Source organism: Furipterus horrens, unplaced genomic scaffold (genome assembly GCF_987537825.1).
Source record: "Furipterus horrens unplaced genomic scaffold, mFurHor1.1.pri manual_scaffold_5, whole genome shotgun sequence".
In the NCBI taxonomy this organism is placed as follows: domain Eukaryota; kingdom Metazoa; phylum Chordata; class Mammalia; order Chiroptera; family Furipteridae; genus Furipterus; species Furipterus horrens.
Window position 1 is genome coordinate 141,976,267 of NW_028327175.1, and position 17,588 is coordinate 141,993,854.

A 17,588-nucleotide genomic window follows, 5' to 3' on the forward strand; every position below is an offset into this window, starting at 1 on the left:
TAAGGCAGAAATAAGCCACTGAGCTACCCATGGTAAGCTCTGCATGTATGAGAACTGGAGCAGAATCTGGGTGGCACAATACCAGTATCAGGGAATAAACCATTGGGGGAGGAATGCTATCTTGTCTGTGCATGGAGTACAAGGAATACCTCTCTTTACAAAACAGAAATCATTGAACTTTTTGGTGGATGCTAATACATGCAAACATCATTTAGGAAACTTGGGTATAAAACTGGAAAGCACGGTCTTGGAAAGCTATGGTTGGCATACAAAACCTCAGGAAGAGAGATTAGATTGGGTTTGCTTGACCTTGTCAAGGAAAAGACTGGAGATATGAGTGGTTGGGGTGGTGGAATGGCTGGAGAAGGAAATGCAAATATTGGAAAGAAAGGAGAGAAGAAAGGTGAGTTCAAGTAAGGTAAAAGCCTCAAGGATGAGTAGAGAGACAGAGGTGATCAGAAGACTGTTGATCAAGGGAAGGACAGCTTTAGTAATGCCATAGCATTGTATTTACATTGCCCTTTTCAGTTTAAACATATGTTTCTTCCTATTCCCTGTTCAATGATTTATACAAGGAGAATTTAAATTATAAGTGTTCTTTCCAAATTATTTTTTAAATTCTCTTTGGCTGAGAATTACCAGTAATTTCCTATACCTCATTGCTTCTCCCTGTCACCCCTGTTGACCTTCTCAGTAAGAGGCTTTCCATTTTTTATTTGAGTCTTTCTTTATTCCTTTCTTAAGCATCTCGAGTCCTCCATGTCAAGTTAATGAATTGTCTGTGACCCCAAATCCTCTGACCTCAGATCCCTGAGTAGAAGCTCACTGTTCTGGTACCTTACACTAAGATTCACTGCAGACACACTTCTGAGCCTGGGACTTGATGACATAGAAAACACAGGGTGGGCTCTACTGTACGCAGCCATGTTTCTTCTCACACATGGAAATGGCTCATCTTCTACCACAGGGTAAGGCTGCAGAAACAGATGGCTTGTCTTGGAGACCACCTGGTACTCAGAATTTCTTGTCTGGAATTACATTTTATAGGAATGAGGGAAAATACAGCAAAACATTTACGCTTTCAAAATGTATGCAGAGACCTTTATAAATACTGGTCATATTATTGTTTGCAGTACAATTTATAATCTGGTCATAGATTTGGGGTACTTTAATAGGTATTGATTTAACATCACTGTCACCACTCTTGAGACAGAGCAACCCAAAAAGAAAACTTCAAAATGTGCAAAAGCAATAAATATCAAACTTTCTGGTCTAAAATGTATAAATATAAAATATCAGTCATTTCTTGAAACATCTTAAGAAAATCCAGCAACCAACATCCACGGGCAGTTGTCTGGTGTTGACAGTACTAATCTTCAGAACATATCACCTGAGATCCAGAACGATTATTTTTATGTCTTTTACCAACACATGCTTGCATATCTAGGAAAGAAAAAAAAATTAGCCTTAGAATTAGATCATAATGTTTAACAGAATTATCTTTAGGGAAAGCATAGGAATTTCCTAATTTAAAAATCTTCCTAATATTAAAAAAAATTTCGATCAGAACAAATGCAATCATGTTTATTCATTTTCCATAATAAAAAAAATATTTACAGAGGTTGCCAAGTAATTTTCAGTTTAAATAAATACTAACTTCAAAATAATGTGTCTCAGATGTTACAGCCAGAGGACCACCAAAGAATCAGTTAGAAAGAAAAGCTGTGGTCAAATCATGTTTTTTTGGGAGGGGATTGGGGGGTGATGCTAATCAAGAAGTACGATTTTTGTGTCATCATTTTCATGGCCACATTAAGCAGAAATAATTTATAAGACACTTAATATCATTTTATTTAATAATTGCTTACTTACTTGGAGTCTAAAGAAAACTATTTAAGGGTCACACAGAACCTAAATGGAAAGGTGACTTAACTCTCCTGTAAAAATGTTGGCGTTCTCTTGTAAATAAAACAACAGTCAGAAGAAATTACAAAGGTTGATTTCTGGATAAGAAAACTTTACAGTAAGTAGTATAGTGTTTTATCCTATATTATACTGCTTAAAAAAGAGGAAGTAAAAAAATAAATAGCTGAAAAAAATAACTAACAGTGTCTACTCACACTGAATAGCCTTGGTTCCTTGGTGTGTGGATGAAAGCCCTTCTTTTTACAAGTGGAGACCTCAAGCATGCCGGCATTGGTGAGCCTGAAGATGCCAGTGCTAAGTTTCAGGGAGAAATAAAGGTACAGAAATTAAGGATCATTTGGGCTTTCCAGATGCTTTCTTTGAATGGCATTAGCATAGATATTCCTCAACTGGATGGAGGAAGACACCACAAACTAGGAATGCCATAGTGATTTTTTGAACCAATCTTACAATGACTGGTCTAGAGGAGAGAAACACTGGAGGGGCCAGCGTTAACTCTCCAAGCACCTGCAAGAGGCAGCTGAACAGCTGTGTGAGACCACAGAGGAAAAGTGAGGCCCCATGGAGGAAATTACAAGTGGCAGATATTTCTCATGCTCTAATAATGGTGACAGCATTGACAGCAACAGCAAATACTTAGGGAGTGCTGGTTGCAGTGCCAGGCACTATGCTAAGCCCTTTACATAGACTATCATCTATAGTTTCATCCTTACATCAATCCGTGATGGGCAGGTATCAGGGATGAAGAGGCTGAGCCTCATGGCGCTCAGGTGTCCTGCTAAACACACCACTTGAGGGTGGAGACGGGGTTCCTATGTAAGTTTATATGAGTCCTCCGATTATAATCACACTACAATAATCACTGTCTCCCAAACCTAGAAAGGTTTTGGAGGTAATTAAACTAAGGCTGGAAATTTTCCTACAACAGGAGAACTAAAATCTCAAGTGGCAAACTGGAATAATAACATCCAGTTTATTCACTTCAAGGTCATGTTAACTGAAGAAAGAGAACCAGTAATTCTACCACTAAAAGGACCTTGAAAACCAAGACTGTAGAGCTACAGGTACATGGGAGCGGGCTGTCACCAATCTTTTTTTCCCAAGGGCATGCTGTGCCGGCCTATTCAAGGGCCACAACCTGGTGCGCACACACAGTGGAACCCAGCAGCCCCAGACAAGGCCTTCCGTGAGTCCCTCGACAGTGGCACTTACTCTTTATGCTTCGGTGAACACACAATGGCAATCGCCTCTGGCAACATGAGCTGATAGGAACAGTGAGTATGAAGATCAACGCTGGATAAGAAAGCAGTTTGGGTTGGGTGTGTCTATAAAAAGAAAAAAGGATAATTATATTGAGGTAGCTGAGTCTTAGCCAAAGTTAAAAGAAAACTAGTTATTTGCTTTTTCTTTTTTACCATCATTAATCAAAAATTTTAAACATGTCTTGCTGATATGTACCTTCCCTTTTTGCATCTTTAGAATAACTATGGCTTTGAGAAGAGGTTCTTGGGAGTGGTCATGTCCTTTCTGGTTACTGGGAAAGACAGAGCTGGAAATTAATTTGCCAGAGGTTCTGAATAGATTCTCACTTTATTATCATCATTCATCTAGGAGATACCTGTATTATTATCTCAATTTTACATACAAGGATCTTGAGGTTTCTTTCAGTAACTTGCCTGTGGTCACACAGCTGGTCAGGAGCAGAGCTGTGACTGGAAACCCAGAGCTACTTTATACAAAACCAGGGACACAAAAGGAAAGCTTTCATTAAATTTACCACAAGGTGCTGTGTATCCACTTGTGGATCACCCTTCCCTACAAATGGGAGAACGGACCTCTCCAGGTTGTTGGAAGGTGTTTGGGACTCATGCACAGCCAGTGAATACACACATGACAAGAAGGAAGAGATTATAAATTAAAAGAATTATCTTTCAGGTTTTGGGCAATACACACACCTGTGTTATGAGAAACAAGTCAGAGGTTCATACTGGGATATGAAAAATATGTGTACCCATAATTACTTTAAAATTTACAGTCAACCTAATTACTCTTGCCAAAGGAATGTGACCACTTAAATCATGAAACCAAGGTCCTTGGCATGCACTGTCTGGGTCCTGCTGCCATCACTCACTAACTGTGTAACATTGAAGATTCCTTAACCTTCTCATGCCATTTCCATCAACTGTAAAATAGGGATAATCATTTTCTTCATGGGACTATGAAAAGTAAATGAGACAATCCATGTAAAATGCTTACAACAGTGCCTAGCACATAGAAAGAAATCAAAACCATTTTCTGTTATTATTGCTGTTATTTGAATATTGTCATAACTAATGGGCATGGGCTCATAGAAATAGTATCATGCCATTATGCATAACTATGGATCATTCAAGAAATATATGATTTTAAAACTCCTTTCTACTTTATTGACTAGAATGAAGATAAAAATCCACTAATATCTACTTATAGAAAGATACATGTTCTGCAAGAGAAGAATAACTTGGTCTGCAAAGACCTAGATCAACTGAGGAATGGAAATTATCTAATTTTTAAAACCCAAATCTTTATCGAAGGCATGAGTGGGAGGGGTTCAATGCCTGTAATCTGTTTCAGTGAAAACCTTCTCTCTTAGTACAGAGAGTCTTCTATGCCTTGGTGAGAAAGTAAGACACAGTCATAGGAACTCTAGCGCTCTGGAGGCAGCAAGCACACTGTCAAGTAGACATGTCACGCCACCTGTCACTTTCTTTCCAGTCTGAATGCACACCACAGACATTCTGCGCCCTTTGCTGCTGCCAGGAGGAATCGCTTCCACTCTGTGAGGACACCTGTCCTGCAGGAGAATGGTGCTCCCCTCCCCACCTCTATGGAAATAAAAAGGATGATAAAGATGATAACAATAGCAGCAGATGCCATTTATTGCAATTGAACTAATCACTCCCCATGAGTTATCTCATTTAATTCTTACAACAACAAGATGAGATGAGTGCTGTTATTATCCCCATTTTACAGATGAGGAAACGGAGCTGAGCAGAAAGGTTTTTTAATAACCTGCTGGAGGTCATAGAATTAGTTAAGCTGAGAAGTCTAAACTCAATTCCACATCAGTCTGATTCTGATTTAGCTCTTCTTTCCTGTGACTGATTTGTATCTGAAAAAAATTAGCTGTGGAATTTGTTGCTGTTATGCCAATAAAAATCATCACAAAAAGTCATTACAACCGTTGAAGTTCAGACATAGGACATTTCAGTGTTTCATTGAATCACAACAATTTAGTATGGTGAAATAGACAAAAAAGCAAAATCCCAGAATTCTAGAATTATGCCAAACCCATTATGTAAATAACCTAACTTCATTATTGCATACTTTATATACACAGCACATAAGGGAAAAACTTTTATTTTTAATTTGGGAAACGTTTTGTAAGATAAACTAACATTGACTTTTCAATATAAGTAAATGTAATGGACTATCATTCTTCCTAGTTTGTTACAATTTCTTTGCTACAATTTTCGTTGCTTTAAAATACACTCTTGCTATAGAAAATCACGTTGAACTAAATAATGCCTTTAAAATTCAGCAATTTCTAAGCAAACAGTAAGGCACATTACTTACTGTTAAGTAAAACAAATAGACATATGGAGTGTTTTGCAAATTCTTCATTATAAATAATTTCTTATATTTGAGAGGCAGTTTACACTTTTTACAAGGCTTTCAAACGTGGTATCTTGCTTACAGGTGAGGGAGAGAAAATTTGCGTTAGCCCCACTTGGTCAATGAAGAAACCTGGAAACAAGGAGATTAGGAGCCCTGACTGAGGGCACATGGTAATTTACAGGTGGAGCTGGGACTAAAGTCTCCTCTACCCTCCTAACATTTCTATAACAAATTGTTAGCAGAGCTGAGATTTAAACTCATGTCTTTTAATTCCTAAGTCCTTTCTTGTTCCTACGATGGCCTGGTGGATGGCAGAACCCACTAGTTTTGGCCCCATCCTTTTAGCCCTACTCCATGGCTGTTTATACATCATTGGCCGGTAGGGGAGGTATGGTGGAGCATATATACGGTTGCTATTTAATATGTACAAACACCTGTTTAAAAGAAATGTTTTCCAAAATCTTCTTAATCTACTTTAGACCCATGGCAAAAGGAAAGAGGGTATTAATAATTGTTTAGACAAATTAGTTAGAAATTTCACTAGGCCTCCAATACACTATGTAAAAATCATCAAAACAAGTAACTAATTTCCAAATGTTTTGCCCTACTTTAACATGGTAGAAAAAAAGCATAATAGAACCCTTGTCAAATTTGGATTTGACAGATTTAGACATGGCCTAACGTTGAAAAAAAAATGCTTTAATGTGATGACATTTATCATACTTGAAAAGATTGAAAAATAAGGAACTATTTAAATTAAGCTGAATTTCCTCAAGGAGGAAAATAGCACACGCGTGCGCCTGCACGTACACACACACACACAATACACCGAGACCCAAAGGTCAAACGTACATGGATCCATCCCAGAGTGAGAAGATCATGCTGATCCTGAACACGAAATAATTCTTCTACATTCTCCACGTCACAATAATCTGGTCCTGCAGACTGCTTTGGCACAATTACATGGGTAACAGTAAATTCATTATGTGTCTGAAAAACAATTAGCAAAAAGAATAATCTAATGATGGGGGCAGGAAGCATCTGGCAGAAAAAAATATACATATTCTTGAATATTTTGCACACTACTTACAACATCATCTTCCCACCCATATTACAATTCAAAAACAAAATACTGAACTAGAAAATAGATTATTTGCCAAAAATCTGAGTCAGCAGTTTTCCACATGAAACCCATTTTTCACAATTGAAAATGTACCATCAGTAGGAATTAGCATCCCAGGCTGATCCATGGCAGTTTAGTCAATAAATAGTGTTTTGATATATTACATCTGTAATGAAAAAATCAGGACAAAATAACAGGTTTATTTGGAGGGGGATGCTAGTTCAATAATTCTGTGGTGTTGCCGGGGGGCATTGCTAAGGTTTTTGGAGGTTGATGGCCTTGTTTTTATTTTAATTATATTCTATTTCACTTCAAGACTTAGACTGTATTCTACTAATGGGGTACTTCCTAGGATTTTCCATATGTAAGGTAATCTTTTGGATTTGCAATTAGATCAGGAGAAAGTTTAAATAAATTACCCCCTTCAAGTAAAAGAGCTGAAAGAAAGGGGGCTGTGAAGCGGTGTAGGAACCTCTGATAACATGGCTTTACACTGAAAAAAAAATGCTTTAATGTGATGACATTTATTACACTTGAAAAATTTGAAAAATGAACTATTTAAATTAAGCTGAATTTCCTCAAGGAGAAAAATAGCACCACACACACACACACACACACCCCAAATGGAGAACCAAAGGTCAAATGTACTTGGATCCTTCCCAGAGTAAGGGTATCATGCTGTTTGATGTTTGTGCTGTGCATAGCTGTCCGACACTCCACAGAGCTCCCTCTTTGGGATTAGAAGCCAAAGAGGGCTTTCCTGCAAACTGGGCACTCTTCCTTCAGCCTTCATTACCACTATTCCCTCCATCCCAGCCCCTTGTTCATGGCTAACTTTATGTATTCTTCAGGTTAAGTGTAAATATCACTTCTTGGGGAAATGCTTCTAGACCCTCCCAGACAAGGTTAGTTTTCTAGTTACACATTCCCATGATCCTGCACTTCCACTGAGAGCACCTGGCCCCATTTATAATTAATCATCTGTCTGGTTCTTTATGAGCATCATGTAAAGCATCATGTGGCAAAGGTTGTGGCTGTTGTGGACTAGTGAATGCCAACACCCAGCACAGGTACTCAGTAAACATTGGTCCCAGAAGGACGGGAGGGAGGGAGGGAGGAATTAAATTAAGTACAATATACAGCCCTGGGGAGGAAGCATGCAGAGCACACTGCCCCCTGGAGGGCAAACACGGTGCCTGTGGAGGAAATGCTGGTCATCAGTGCTTCCTCTCTTCTGGAGGAAAAGGCATGATGCAACATTGGAATATAGCATAAGAATATGTGTTGAATAAAACATATTATGTATTCAGTTAAAAAAGTTTCCAAGCAAAATATTTAGGACGAAAAATGTTCCTGGACCCAGAAATATAAACTTAGACTCAAAGAGACTAAGACAGGACACTTCCAAAGAAATAGTATTCATCTTTCTTGCGAGTAGAAAACTAAATGCATTTTCTCTTTTTTATTTTCTTATATTCTGACACTGTCTTTCATCAAATATTTCTGATAAAATCTTCCATACTTAAATATGTGCTGTTCCATAAGATTTCAGTTTGCCGAAATGATTACCTTAAAGAAAACAACAGAACCCTAGTTGTATTCCACATATATCTGAATAAGAGTGGCAAGATGATACCTCCCACAGAGAAAAGCAGGTAGAGTTCATCATATAAATGTATGTGAAACTAACAATTGCAATAAAAATTTGTCTTAGAAAACTAGATGGTTTTGAAAATCTAAAAATCTTTAATCCTTGAAATTTTATCATCCATCTGCTAGAAGGATAATTCATGAGTAATGACAGTCGTTGTAAGAAATTAACCTATATAAAATTAATTTCATAATATTTACAACTCTTTGGATGCTTTTATTATACTCTGCTTATGACAAAAATGTCAGTACCTTTAAAAGTTTCCTGTGCAAAGACATGAAACAAAGACCATACCAGTTTTCCACAGAGTATCCCACAGGTTTCTATTCCTCTCACTGTATTAGATTCTGCCAGCTGCAGAAATCTGTGGCAAAGATCTCTTGATAAAACTACACATCGCAGTCCTTCAACCACTAAATCTAAGAAACAGAAAAGGGAGAAGAAGCTAAAAAAACAAACCTTACGTCCCATTCTTCAAAACTGTTTTTGGCAAGTGACTGCAAATAAATATCAAAAATGAAATGATCAGATGCCCCACCTACCATGTGTTAGTTTAAAACTCTTGAAAGTAAGCACGGACTAGAAGAAAGGTAAACTACCCACTGCATATAATTATTTCATAAACAAGTGGCAAAGTACAAGCACTTTTACATTTTCATGCCCTAGATCAAATATTTACATGTATGCATGAGTACTCTTTTTGACACAAAGCAAATATACTGTTAAGTGCAAAGGCTGCATAGGCTACATCTCATATCCTATCAGACATAGCATGAATGTTCTTTATTGTATTCCATATGTTACTTATATCTTTATGAGAGTTGGTGATAATTAAGTAAATAGATGATGTTTTCAAAAATAACTGGCAGTAATTTATTAAATAGTTGCCTATCATAACTTCCAAAAATAAATGGAAACACGAATTCCGTCTGACAGTGTCTGCTAGAAAGAATTCCTCATTTAATTTTGAAAACTTGCAGGCACAGATGTAGCAGTACCCAGCAGCACTAATAGTTGGCAGAAACATAATCCACCTGGAGGTTAACTACCCAATGTGCGGGAAATCTCCGAGGCCCAGAGAAATGCTGACCATTTAAATTCAAATCTCCAAGCAAAGTTCTAGACAAACAAGTTTCTAAACACCGTCTTTCATCTCCAGTATAAGTGTTTAAGATTCATGTGTTTCTTGGTTAAAATATATAAAAGAAAAAATAGTACTTGGAAGTCTTCTCTTTTAAAATCTCTCTGTACCATGACCAAATACAGTCCCATTTATTAGAGTCTCTGTTCTACCAGAGGCAAATCATGAAATCATGTCTCCATAATTTTCAGATTATATGTAATACAAGCCATATGGTACAGAAATATTAGCTCTGTCTACATGCACATATCATGGAGGGGGCCCTACCACAATCAATAATGAAATGAGTGCCACCCCCCACCCTGGCCCAGATGTTCCAGAAATACTGCTCCATTGGAAGAGATTCAATGTCTTGCAGGGGCACAGTTTATCACTTACTTTGAACAGCACTTAGAGTAGCAGCTGGCTTTAAGGCCCTGTTGACTGGAGGAGAGTGGCTAGGGTAATTGGTTGCATCACTTTTGTTAGGTTGATCAGCAAATACATTCAGCAAGGAATTGTTCTGGTGCGGGGAGAAGCAAGACAAAGCACTGCCATCAATTTGCTCAGCCAGTGCTGGGGCTTCCTGGCCTCGCACCTGACCTCGGGCTAATTCTTGCTTCTTCAGTTGATCTTCAAAAAACAGAAACTGCTCCGTTTCCAGCTGCTGCTGCCGCATCTGAGCGATTCGTTTCCTTTCTGCCTCTATCAATCGCTGATGTTCCAATTTTTTGAGAAATTCAGCTTTATATTTGTTCTGAAAAATGAGGTTGCCAAAACAAAAGGTTAGTTTCCAAGGTAAGAACCTCAAACTGGGATTAGACATTCAATCTTCCAGCAGACAAGAGATGCAAGTAGATACTGTGATCTGTCCACAGGGACAGTCATGTGACAGTGAGGAAAAACTATAACGTCAAGGCAAAAGCCCCTTAACCTGATTTGGGCAGCAATTCTAAATCCACTCATATTTTACCAGAGACAGGCCATGACAATCAAGTTTGCTCCATTCCCCTGAGCTTTTAAATATTCAAAATTCAAGCAGGATGGTCTGCTCAGCCTGACCAACCAAAATCATGTGGAACAAAATACCTCAGAAATGGTTATCTCACCCTAGACTGCACTGTCCAATATAGTAGCCACTAGCCAGAGATTAAATATATTAAAATTAAATAAATTATATAAATTCTGGTCCTCAATCCTGCTAGCTCCATTTTAAGTACCACGCGCCTAGTGGCTCCCATATCGGAGTGCCACACTGAGCACTCCCATTACCACAGGAAGTTCTGTTGGATGGTGCGGCCCTGGAACCCCTTGCATTTGACCCTAGAACTCATACTGCTAGAACTGGATGGAGGAGGGGGATCACTAAGCAACACTTCTCAAAATGTGGTCCAGTCATCTCTAGTACAATAAACCAAGACTTTTGTTAATAATGAAGATTCCCAAGCTGCCCTGTCTTATTTCCAGGCATTATTAGGTAAGAAAACACATTTTTAAAAGCTCCCCAATGATTTTATGAAAACTAGACTTTGGGAGCTACTGTAAGGTAGTGGGGGCTGGGGGCGGGCGGGGGGTAGAGCGGGCAAGATTACAGCTGCACGTGTATATGCACACGATTATCCTGGGTCTTATCGGAGGGCAAATTCTACATTTCTAACGAGTGCCCAGGTAATAGTGTGTTGCCTGTAGCAAGGGCTTACTGATGTGTCTGTTCATCTCTTAGGCATAAAGACTGCCACGCTATCTCCCTAGAGATTTCTACATGTCATACATATGGGATCCTCCTACTGTGGACTGTGAAGTAATTGGTATCGCCAAAGGCAGACCACATAGCAAACAGCTGCTGAGGCTGTTTCTCCCAAGGAAATCCTCCTGAAGGGACATCCGGATGCATTGCTGAATATGGAAGAGAGACTTAACTGGGCTTTTCTCTCCCTTGCTGTTGCTTTGTTTAAGCTCCCAGAATAATTTTTCTCTTTCATAGTTATATCCAGTCATCAATATCCATACTTGTGGGAATCTCCTAATTTCAACATTTCCTCTGTCACTTGGTCAAAACACTTCACTCAAACCTGACCTCTGGCTATGCTCAAAGAAGTAAAGTTCTGCGACTATGTGAAGAGTCAATAAAAGTGACAACTTCCAGAGCACATAAACACATCAACAAAAAAAGCAAAACAATCTTACAATAAGGCTGAAAACGTTAAGAATTCATGTTTTCAACTTGAATATCTATACACTGATTGGCCAATTTCTTCTTTCAATACCTTTCAGTCTCTTAGACATCATTATCATTTTCACTTTTTATTTAATAAGAACCTGAGAGTCGTCACCCCTTGGTGATATGGTCATATTTCACTCACACAAGTATAATTCTACCTTGATAAAATATTGACAATATTTAAGAATTTAATTCACATTTCCAAGGTCCACAAATTAGATACATCAGAAACCATATACTGTTCTCCCTAGCTCCTATTACCTCCATTCATCAGCAAAGAACAGTCACCTGGCTCAAGGTTACACTGGCAAGATTGGTCAAAAAGCTCTATTAAAATCACTGTAAAAAATCTATTTTCTAATGTGTCACTGTATTAGATGTTGTAGGGAAATAAAAATACCACATATTAGATGCAAATGCTTAATCTAGACATCAACATGAATTTTTAATTGGTGTTTTATCACTGCATCTTTACTTTTTAACTTAAATGCATATGACATTTTAGAGACTCTGGTCAAGATGGTAGCACAGACAGACATGGCTTGCCTCTTTGCACAACCACATCAAAATTACAAATAAAATACAGAACAACCATCACTCAGAACAGCCAGAAATCGAGTTGAATAGAAGTCTGACAACTACAGAATTAAAGAAACCACATCCACCCAGACTGGTAGGAAGGGCATAGAGGTGGAACAGGCTGGTCCCTCACTCTTGTGTGGTGGATAAAAATTCAAGACGGATAGCTCAGGAGCAGGGAATCCCAGCCCCACACCAGGCCCCCCAGCCCAGGGTTCCAGTGCCAGGAAGATAAGTCGCCACAACTTCTGGCTGCAAAAACCAGCAGAGATTGAGTTGGTGGAAGAAACTGCTGGAACCCAAAGTAGTTCCTCTTAAAGAGCCCCCACACACACTCACCTACTCAGACTTGCTCCCTTTGAGCTCCAGTGCCGGGGTAGCAGCTTGAAAGGCAGCAGTGGCATAAGGGGAGGAACTGAAGTGTCTGGCATCAAGGTGAGCAGAGACTACTATCCCTTTTCAAAACCCTCCCCCCACAGAGCTGGCAGGGTGGTGCCTTATCCGAGACTCCGTCAACCTGGCTAACACTGTTTGACCTGCCTTTGAGATCCCCAGAGACTCTGCCTCACCCAACTTAGGACCCACCCAAGCTGCTCTTCCATATGACTGGCTGGTCTTGGTTCAAGCTACACAACTTCCTAAACTTCTCAAAAGAGCAACAGCTGGCCTCAGTGAGCCCCAGACGTGGCACTAGCAGCAGCCAGCCTAGATTCACACCTTGGCTTCGCCTGGGAATCTCCAAGCCCAGCACAAGTAGCAGCCTTCTCAAACTGCTTTATAGCTCAGGCAGGGTGGCCCTGGGAAAAACACAGGTGAGGGCTGACCTTGGCCTGCACCGCCCGGGAAATCCCAGGGCCAACAAATCCAGTGGAGAGCTACAGACCACGTCGGAGCACCACCACACTACCCCTGCTCAGCTGATCCTCTACAGAGGGTGGAAGTTGGTGGTAAGTGGTCACAGCCAATTCATGCAGCTGGCAGGCCTGGGCAAATCCCTTTCATTGACCTGCCAACAGCAACCAAGGCTCAACTACAAGAGGAGGGTGTACTCAGTCCACATGAAGGGCTCACCTTGAGTACCCAGCTTGGGTGATAGGGGAGGCTGTGCCACTGGACCCTACAGAACACATACTACATTAGGCCACAGTACCAAGACACGAAGTCAAAGCAGCTCTACCTAATACATAGAAACAAACACAGGGAGGCTGCCAAATTGAGGAGACAAAGAAATATGGCCCAAATGAAAGAATAGAGTAAAACCAGAAAAAGAGCTAAATGAAATGGAGATAAGCAATCTACCAGATGTAGAGTTCAAAACACTGGTTACAAGAAACTTAGTGAGGACCTCAACAACATAAAAAAGATTCAGTCAGAAATGAAAGATACACTAATTAAAATACAGAACAATTTATAGGGAAACAACAGTAGAGGGGATGAAGCAGAGAATCAAATCAATGATTTGGAACATAAGGAAGCAAAAAATCAACCAGTCAGAACAACAAGAAAATAAAAAATCCAAAAAATTGAGGATAGTATAAGCAGGCTCTGGGACAACTTCAAGTCCAACATTCATGTCATAGGGGTGCCAGAAGAAGAGAAAAAGCAAGAAATTGGAAATCTATCTGAAAAAAAATAATGAAAGAAAACTTCCCTAATTTGGGGAAGAAAATAGACATGCAAGTCCAGGAAATACAGAGTCCCAAACAAGATGGATGCAAAGAGGACCACTCCAAGACACATCATAATTAAAATGTCAAAGGTTAAATATAGAGGATCTTAAAAGCAGCAAGAGAAAAGAGGTTAGTTACTTACAGGGGAGTGCCCATAAAACTGTCAACTGATATCTGAAAAGAAACTTTGCAGGCTAGAAGGGATCGGCAAGAAATATTCAAAGTCATGAAAAGCAGGGACCTATAGCCAAGATTGCTCTACCCAGCAAATCTATCATTTATAACTCAAGGTCAAATAAAGAGTTTCCCAGACAAGAAAAAGGGAGTTCATCATCACCAAACCATTATTATATGGAATGCTAAAGGAACTTATTTAAGAAAAAGAAGAGGATCAAAACTATGAACAATAAAATGGCAAAAAATATGTATCTAGCAACAATTGAATCTAAAGAACAAACTAAGCAAACAACAGAGACAGAATCTGAGATACAGAGAGCGTTTTCATGGTTGCCAGATGGAGGGGCATGTGTGGGAATGGGTGAAGAGGTGAGGGGATTAATTAGTACAAATAGGTAGTTACAGAATAGCCATGGGGAGGTAAAGTACAGTATAGGAAATGGAGTAGCCAAAGAACTTATACGCATGACCCAAGGACATGAACAACGGTGTGGGAATTGCTGGAGAGAATGGGGGGTACTAGATGGAAGGGAGCAGAGGGGGGGAAAAATCAGGACACCTGTAATAGCACAATCAATAAAACACAATTTTTTAAAAAGTTAGTTTACTTTTTTCCATCCATAAAACAAAAGACATATTTTCATTTTCACCAATAACTTTATTGATTTGGATATTTTAAGTATGTCAGCCCTCTCCAGCATGGTAGAACACTGATTATTCTCAATTAATGTCTCAATTTGATTGCTATCAACTTCAACTGGACTACCCAACCATGGAGCATCATCCAGTAAGATATCTCCAGCATGAAACTTCACAAACCACTTTTGACATGTTCTATCAGTCACAGCACCTTCTGCATTCACTGCACAAATCTTTTTTGCGTTTCAGTTGCATTTTTACCTTTCTTGAAATAATAGAGCATAATATGCCAGAAAAAAAAAACAACAACAAATACATATGACATTTTAAAAACTCACATGAAAATGAAATTAAATAATATATTTGCACAGAAAAGACAAGAAATAAATGTACCAATTGAACTTACTTTGCTTTGCATATATTCTTGGTATTCTACGTTATATTTCTTTAAAAGGTCCTTTTTCAATTCATCTGTCCTTGGAAATGCAATCTCCTTCAGTTTCTTTTAAAAATACACATACATATTGATTAGTGGGATTTTCAGTATAGCCTTTCATATCATCAACTGAGAAAGAAAAACAGCTGGAATGTGTATTAGAACTCAAGATACAAGTAACCAAAGATGATGGTGGAAAAAGAAATCTCTTTTCTAGAACTCCAAAATATAACTTCTCAGATGGGAAAAGAAGAAACTTTCCCCTTTGTAATGCTTATCTGCATTTTGTTTATAGGTACCCTGTTTTTAGGTCGTCGGCAGCCGTCCGTCTCGAGAGACGATGGTGTAGCTTCTTAAGAGTCTATCTGCACCGCCGAGAATGGCTGTGCAGTCCAACTCGGGAGTGACACGGTATCTGTCTCCTCCCGTGTTGAATCGACATCTTGTGATGACGCTGGAGTGTCCTATCCAGTGAAGCTGAAGCTACAGAGCCTGGGCAGGGTGATATGGAGGGTCTGCTGTTGCCCATGCAGCAGACCCCCCCTCTCTTCGCAGCTGAAGGGTCCAAGGGAAAGACGGAGTCCATACAGCTTGGTTTCAGGTGCGCCGCAGGAGTTGCCGGTGTTGACTACAACGTCAAACCGCCTTAGGGACTCCGGCTCCGGATTTTCTGTCGGGGTTTACTCCCTTAGCCTTTCCCCTGAGGAGGTATGCCGCAAGGCAGCGGAGGTTTTTTGGAGTCAGAGTTTTCCTTCTCTGATGTGCCCTGACTGGAAGATCGAACCAGCGACACTTAGCTCGCAGGCCGACGCTCAATCCACTGAGCCAAACCAGCCAGGGCATCCTGTTTTTAGGTAGTAGGTTTGTAACTGCACATTCCACAGTATGTAAGTGATATGTCATTACAGTTATAAGGAACACTGAGGAACATGGTAGATAAGGACTCCTAGGTTTGACAGACTATAAAATGCACTTAGAAACTTTATATATATATATATAAAGGAAGTAGTATAAATAACCCATGGATATGTGCAACAAGATAGGGATTGACTGTGGAAGAAAGGGTGGACTGGGTGTGGGAGGAGCAATGGGGAAATAAGTGGGACAACTGTAATAGAAAAACAATAAATAAATTAAAACTTAAAAAAAAAAAAAAGACCCCAGGCCTAATCCCAGATTTACTGAATCAACATCTTTATTGGAAGGGAAGGGGTTGGGGAATCTGGATCTCAAATAACTTCCCAGTGATTCTCGATGGCTGAGAAATCTGATATACTCCAAGCACAATCCCCACCCCTACCCCACCTTTTTAGAGATGAGGAAACAGAGGCCTAGAGAAGTGAGAAGCTTGTCCAGTATCACACAACTACCTACTGGGCCCAGTATGACTAGAACACAAATCTGACTCTAGCCAGGCTCTTCTACTAAAACTTCTGTTCTCTTAATCTTTTGCCATCCATCCATTCATGTGTTTATTCAACAAACTAAACAAAGAAAATGTATGTGTGCTTGGAGAATTTTTCCTACATGTGAAAACAAGAATAACCCTAAATTAGAGTAAATGGGTCACACTGGCAGCTTGGGACCTTTGTTCCCCATACAGAACTCTCTGAGGTTGAATGAACAAGAGATCTGAGGGAAAATGCTACACAAAGGCATGGAAATGAATGACCCTTCAGATAAGTGTGTATAGACATTTTTTAAAAAATGTAGATGACCATATGACAAAATTTGAGTTTTGTTTACAGGCAGCTTCAGGCCCTACATAACTGGTAAGAAAGCTTTTATTCCCTTATAGGATAAAATACCTTTCAAGAGTTATTTAAAATTTCATGCTGTGATTGGCTTTGTACATATTGTTTATCTTCCTTCATGTAAGACCAACCCAAACTACTTAAGACCAATACATGAAAAAATTTTTTAAAAATATTATTTAAAAGGATACATCCTAGTTAAAGATATCTGAAACTACATATGTTACAAACGTTGATGCGGAATAAATACATTTCAATAATCTTTCTTTTCCTTGAGAGTATTTCAGGCCACCTCCTAAATACTATGTTATCTATTAGTCCAGTAACTTAATAATCAACAGTGATTTTCAAATAGTTTTGGGATTCAGGACTGCATGGAATAATTGAAACCAGCCAAAATGACTGTCTTAAACAAGCATGGGGAAATAAGTAGCCATTCTCTCAGTCTCTGGGAGAAAAGGCTAAATAATTTCTTCTTCACTCCATAAAGTGATTGAGCACATTCTTGATCTCTTTCTTTTTTTCCCCTTCCCTTGCTCCAGTTTCAATCAGATATCCCACATTAGCTCAGTAATGATGATTAAAGGTCTAAGAAGAGATCAAAGCATCATGGCTAATGGAATAAATTTTTGTGC

At 39.2% G+C, this 17,588-nt stretch overlaps 1 protein-coding gene across 1 annotated transcript in view; it reads right to left on the bottom strand.

Moving 5' to 3' along the window:
• Nucleotides 1-650: 650 nt before the first annotated feature.
• Nucleotides 651-17,588, bottom strand: part of STAMBPL1 (STAM binding protein like 1) — a 60,007-nt gene continuing 43,069 nt past the window's right edge. The window contains exons 5-11 of the mRNA XM_090279261.1: nt 15,170-15,265; nt 9,877-10,234; nt 8,652-8,776; nt 6,436-6,573; nt 3,139-3,251; nt 2,121-2,220; nt 651-1,443 (exon numbers count right to left, since the gene is read on the bottom strand). Of these exons, the coding sequence (XP_090135387.1) occupies nt 1,387-1,443; nt 2,121-2,220; nt 3,139-3,251; nt 6,436-6,573; nt 8,652-8,776; nt 9,877-10,234; nt 15,170-15,265 (987 nt within the window). The 3' untranslated portion in view covers nt 651-1,386. The remainder of the gene's footprint in view (nt 1,444-2,120; nt 2,221-3,138; nt 3,252-6,435; nt 6,574-8,651; nt 8,777-9,876; nt 10,235-15,169; nt 15,266-17,588) is intronic.